This window comes from Melampsora larici-populina (genome assembly GCF_000204055.1).
Source record: "Melampsora larici-populina 98AG31 unplaced genomic scaffold MELLAscaffold_20, whole genome shotgun sequence".
Taxonomy (NCBI): domain Eukaryota; kingdom Fungi; phylum Basidiomycota; class Pucciniomycetes; order Pucciniales; family Melampsoraceae; genus Melampsora; species Melampsora laricis-populina.
In genome coordinates, this window is record NW_006768784.1 from 1,138,554 (window position 1) to 1,145,118 (window position 6,565).

The following is a 6,565-nucleotide window of genomic DNA, read 5'->3' on the forward strand; positions in this document are numbered from 1 at the left end:
AGAGCTCACCGTAGTAAAACCATCCCAGATGTAACCACGTAAGAACTTTTGAGTAATCTCTGTTCCCGTAAAATCAAGGTTGTCAATTTTCACATCGCTTCCCAATGCCCTGCAACCATTACTCAGATGTCAGCACTTCATTGTGGACTCATCAGAAACTCAATCCTGAAAAAAATTCAACACCTGAAAGAAGAGTGAGGATTATAGAAACTACCTACCCATCCAAAGATACAATTTTGTTAGTATCCTCACACGTGGTCTTTCCCTTGATGCTCTTTTCTAGCATTGCATCCTTTGAAATTCTGTGATGTAAACAGAAATCAGTATCACTTCCAACTATACAAAACTTCTGAGCTAAAAACAAATAATGAAATAAGATGAATACAAAACACCAACACATCGATGCATGCGGGGACAATTACTGCCCAGCTTGCAGTATCCCAGGTTGTGCGCAAAACATAAAGTTTCAGAATCCTTGAAGCCTCTTGTGTCCTCAATAGAGTGAATGCCTATGTGTTTATACAAGTGATTGTAATACAAAGGTAAATCCTTCTTATCTGCTGAATGAGATTGTTGCTGAGGAAATTGCTTTTGACGAGAAGGCAATTGAGCTGATTGCCAACCACTAGTCAAGGCCACCGGAAGATGGACTTGAGGGTGGTTTTTGAAAGCCTTCGAGATGAATCTTGTCTTGATGTTTGAAAGGGATTCGTGGTTCCAGTCAGCAAAAGAGATGCTTGGTTCAATGGCAAATTATTCTTGAAGCACTGCGTCAAAATCTGCCACACAAGTCCAATCTGCTTTTGAACTGCCCGACATAAATTGGCTTTTGATGAAGGTAGCATACTTGATGAAATCTTGATAGCAGCTGGGAAATGCTTCTTGATACGTTTGTTGTAGAATATTGAAATAAAAGAACCATTCTTGTAGGTCATTGATTTTTGAGAACTGCTGCTTGTTCTGTAATGAAATCCCTTTATCAATGTTACCGGCCACCGTGAGCAAGGCAGCATGGCCTTTTTTAGATGCCACAAACTCTCCCTTAATCCGTTGAAGATTGATGTATTTGCCCAGAAGAAGCTCCTTAGTGAGATTTTTAGAGAAATTCTTTGGTTTGACACAATCATTGAATCCTGCAACAGCTTTGGTGATGTTTGGACCGTATCCATGTGTGGTGTGAGAACACCTTTTAGCACTTGGAGTATAAGAATCTTTGTCTCTAGGTCTGGAAGATTTTCTTTTGATCCAGTCTGTCAGCCCTAGGTACATATGTATGTACCCAAAGACTAACTTGTAACATATATAACCACCTTCACACAATTAATTACATGTACATAAAGCTTACAAAACATATGTAACTTGTAATAAATCATATACACTTCTTAATTACATATACATATACATTCAAAATGATATGTAATATGTAATCATATATCAATTACACCTCATAGCTCAGTGTCAAGAGTTAAAAAAGCTTATATTACATATTACACATAACATGTATATGTAATCAAGTATTATTAGTAATAATCCCAAATAATAATAATAATCAAACCCTAAACCAAAGTAGGGATGTAAACAAATCTCACCACAGTTAGGTTTGGAGAGGAGAGTATATAAACCCCTCCTCTCTCAGCCTTGAGAGATTTCCCCCCAAGCTTTATTACACACTACTTTTAAGAACAACTTAAAGTTCTACTGAAGTAACATCAAGAGTCTTATAAATATAAGACTAGTGATATCTTCATTACTTTAATCTGTTCCCTGATTAAAAGTCAGTAATACTCTTCACCCTTCTCCAAGGTTGGTGACCATAAGAACAACCCAGGGTTGGTGACCATAGAACAACTAGTCTAGTGAACTTCAACCCACTCTTTAATCTGTCACTTGAAGATTAAAGGAAGGATTAGGATCCACCCTTCACCATTTATAATCTTATTTCAGTATCTTCCATTCCTCATCCCTTTCCTTTGTTTATAATTCTTTGTAACTACTTTTATATTTGAAATATAATCATAATTACTTGAATTATAAGACCCACCTTGCCCAATTAGTGAGCCTTGAGTACTCAAAAGAGTAACCAACCCTCACACAGTCCCATTCTTTCAACATCTTTGATTGTTTCTTGTCTGAGTCAGAAGATTTGTCTTCATCCGCATCACTTTGAATTGCTTTGTCTTTCCCTTTCTTGGCCCGTTTCTTCTAAACAAGAGGAGAAGCGGACTTAGATTGTGATCTCTTGATTTGATTTTGAGTGTCCAAAATGTTTCTAGCAAGTTGAGCCTCATTAATCTCTTGTTGCGTAAGGATATGTACTGGGTTTTCTTTGTTTGAATTAGGTTTATGACTATGTTGTCTACTATCAATGGCAATATCATCTGGATACTTTGGATTGAATGATATGTCAAAGTTGAACACAGGATTGTTGTTTGAAGACACAGGTTTAGTAGGTACTTCTCCTTCATTTTGAAAAACTGGGCGATTGGATTCTTCATCCATTTTGACCAAGTTTGATGCAAACGTGGACCATTGCCGGTACCAGTTTGGGACATTGTATGCAAGAATTTTTGAAAAGGAAGAACAAACATCCTGCATGGTGAAGTTGTTAGAGCCTCCCTCAGTGATGTACTTGTTTGCGGGCTTGGCCAGCTTTGCGGTAACCATCACTGCAGCTTCAAAATCAAATTCATCATCACTCATTTACATGAATTTGGGATGGTTTTTAGTGACAAAAACAAAATCTTCTTTGCTACTGAACGGGTTTTTAGGATTAGATATAGAAGCACTAAGGTTTAGGGATATGGTGTTATAAGATTTCTAATGGTTTTGTAAGATCTGAGACTTTTTCTGATGATGAATTCAGAATCAAAGAGAAAAGAACTGTATTGATATTTTAGTTCTTCAACTCTTCCTGATTAGATCACACAAAAAATACGTGTAAGAAAGAAAACTGATAACTTGTGAACAATAAATCAACAAAAGTAAACACAATGGGAAAGAAATCAGAATTGGTAAAGAGCTATGACATCATCAAAACAAAGTGGTAAAATAGATGATGGAAAGTCCAACCCGTCAGTGACATCTCATATGTAAAAAGTTCCAAATTTCTCTCATTCCATTCCGTTAATAACAACTTACCAACATTAAATCATTCCAGAGCAGAGGTTTTCAAAGTAATCTTTGATCCACTCACTTGGTGTGCTTCAAAAAATAAAATCAACATTGTAGTCCGTGTCATACTGTTAAAAGACACAAGACACTGGTCCGTGTATTTTGTATATACCAATTCTCAATAAAAATAACAAGTGATGAGAAGAATGATCACACAAACCCAAACCTTAGGCTTCACTCAACCTGAAAGCAAACCATATCCCCCCAAAAAACCCACTTTATTCCAATTCCCATATAACACATATCCATAACAATCTCAGAAACCAAACACTGAAAAACCCAGAAAAAACTTTTGAACCCTCAAACCTTCCTAACCTTTCTACAATATATAAAGAAAATCTCTTAACAATAAAATTCAACAAAACCCCATCAAAACCAAACCCAAGAAACCAATATAAATCTTCTTTTTTCAAATCAAATGGAACCAAATCTTCTTTCAAATCAAATCAATTCAAATCACTTCTTCTTTTTCTTTTCATTTCTTTTCTTCAAATCAATCAAACCCCAAATAACTACAATTTTTTAAAATTTCAAACCCAATCCAAAACAAAACCCACACACTTTTGATCCCTTCCCTCAAACAAAAAAAACAAACAACTAATTTATATATAAATGCTAAGAATGAGTTTTGTAAAAAAAACAAAAAAAATATATGAAACCAAGATGCAAAACATAATTCTTTCCTTCAAAAATCCAAAAATAAAAACCAATATGCGTGTAGTTGTGATAAAACCTTAACAAAAAAAATTCAAATCAACAATCAAGTAAATTTCAAAAGACCAATCAAAAAATTTCAATCTTTACCATAGTGACATACCTTGTCAAACCATATACAAAAATTTACAACCCTTTCCCTCCCTTGTTTTCCCTTTCCTCCCTCCTCCCCGGCGCAAAAAAGTAATAAGAATCATTTAAACATCTTATTTTTCTTTCATTCTTTTTTCTTTCTCAACAATCAATATTTAAAAAATCATCATGTACCATTTATATATGAAAAAAACCAAAAGTCAAAAAAAACGTAAGACGTTCAATAGGCTACCTTGAAGAAATAAAATGGTCCAGCCTATTTATTCAGAAAAAAATCATCAGTCTTCAAAACCCATCGATTTTTATTCTCAATGACTTACCGGTCCTTCTACATCACCTCTATTCACATCTGTCCAAACTCCTACCACACCCCATTTGGCACGAACGCCACCTACCTGAATCCCTTCAGACGACCAACGATCTCCACCTTCAAACGTACTCACTACGCTCCATCTGACTTCTCCATCCGACGTTTCTGACACACATCCTCTTACTAATGAAGTAGCATGTACAAGGGTTGTGGAGCTATTGGAACTAAGATTCGAGAAAGTTGATCAATAACTATTCAAGTTTGAAAGCTTACTAGACAGTCAAAAGAAACACGTACACTGAAGTCCCACGGAAATAGATCGGTGGACGTCGACTGGTGTATAGACAAGGTGGGGTGGGATGAGTTGGATCTGAATCTGGTTTACAACCGATTGAGACCACTTTAAGATCAAGTGTCATAAGTCTGATCGCTTCATTATGATCATCTAGCGTTGGTCTGGGATTAGCTCCGTAAACTTTACAAATTCCAATCGAAACAAAAACACACACTCAGTCTTGTTGATTCAGACACTAGGAATGGATGAACGTCTACTTACAGTTATACGCATGTAAATCACGATAGTCTAGAAAACACACCACTCGTAACCATTTGCCTGACACACCAGCCCAATCATACCGATTCAGATCGATTTGATTTGGATCAAGACTAGTGGTAGGTGGCCAAGGAGGAGCAGGATAAAAATAAGCCGGATTCATGATTTGAGTATGAGGTCTTGCGGTTGAAAGACCCGATAAGATAGGCCAATCGATATCAGCCCAATTCGGACCGATGTTCAACTGAGCCATCTGATCTTGAGGATCTTGTGATGAATGAATCACAATATCAGTGATCAAAACACCTGTGGCCGGTGTATGAGACGTAGTAGGTTGAGCCTGACTTGCATAAGTTAAGTTTAAGCCGACCACCACACTCAAGGCTTCTAGATGTGCCCAATTCACTCGACCTGATCTATCTGGCATAAACGGACCATAAAAGTTTTCTGGATGATTGTTGGAAAGTGCATAACAAGCTTCACGGGCCACACCACGAGATCGAGGTCTGGATCGATCTAGATCGGTTAAACCAAACTTCGTATGTAACTCTGCGGCTGCAGACACTAGTGAATCGTTTAAACATGGTCGATGATCAAATAAAATCTGGGTATGAAAGTTTTGCCCAGAGAAATGTAAGATTCGAAATTGAGCTGAAGTGTTTTGATGAAAGAGTTGATGTAAGAATTCAATGTTTCTGGATGTTGAAGTGATGGATGATGAAGCCGAATTAAGTAAATCAAATATATCGCGATACACTTCCATCATCTTTTCTCTTCCTGGATAATTCTTTGACTAAATAGAAACCACCGAAAAAAACCCAAAAAGAGAAAAACCATCAATCAAATGAACTGAAGATCGGTTTTGAAAACCTTTACAAAATCCTTACCAGTCTTGTACAAAGGATCTCATCCTGAGTAGGAGCAAGAGTTTGTCTCAATTTGATCCTACGTTGAACCAATTCTCTCCAATCGATCAGCTCAGACGGAGAACTTTGACGGGAAAGTTCATGAAGCACTTCTCCTTCAATCTCACCACGACGACCCATGACGGGCTCATGAGTCGAAGTGATAGGAGGGTCCTGTAAAAGAAGAAGATCTCAGTTCTTTTGATATGATTTGAATGACAGTTTTTGGTTTGGATGAGAAAAACTTACAAAGTATTTTAAAAAGATTAAATGGAATAGATGATGAGAGATTGGAGAGTTAGAGTAAAGATAATGACGAGCTAGGGAAGAAGTTTGAGCCCATGAAGATATATCGATAGGATCAAGTTGAATTAAGATTCGATCGATGAGCTAAATCCAAAAGAAAGACAGAAGTTGATCAGTAGGAATGATGAATCCAAAAGAAATGAACCTGATTCTCCTACCTCAGATGGTAAAGATTCGAATAAAGGATTAGCAGACATTGAAGTAAAAGTAGATTGATAGGTTTCATTGACTTTTGGTGAATTCTTTCTTTCTTAATGATTAAGTAGTAGTCAACATTTAAAATTAAAATTAGAAAAATTCAAATTTGATTGGATTCGATCTTGAAGGTGGTGATCGATGGTGTAAATTGGTTGTACTGATCTGTTCTTATCTGATACACAATTCTTTCAAGTCATACAAATTCAACCCTGCCTCAAACATATATCCTCATATATCACTTCGAAGCCATATCCAATTCCACCCCCAATATCTGTTCTTAAAAAACCCATCCAAACAAGTCTTATACTCAAACTA

General features: G+C 36.5%; 1 protein-coding gene across 1 annotated transcript; it reads right to left on the reverse strand.

Annotated features, from left to right (window-relative positions):
- Positions 1–3,618: 3,618 nt before the first annotated feature.
- On the reverse strand, positions 3,619–6,318 carry MELLADRAFT_116616 (uncharacterized protein; the record flags this gene model as incomplete). Its single annotated transcript, XM_007410441.1, has 8 exons — positions 3,619–3,904; positions 3,989–4,234; positions 4,299–4,512; positions 4,586–4,763; positions 4,845–5,634; positions 5,729–5,920; positions 5,996–6,136; positions 6,211–6,318. 7 exons carry the CDS (start codon positions 6,247–6,249, stop codon positions 4,199–4,201), a joined length of 1,590 nt encoding a protein of 529 aa, XP_007410503.1.
- Between the last annotated feature and the right edge of the window lie 247 nt (positions 6,319–6,565).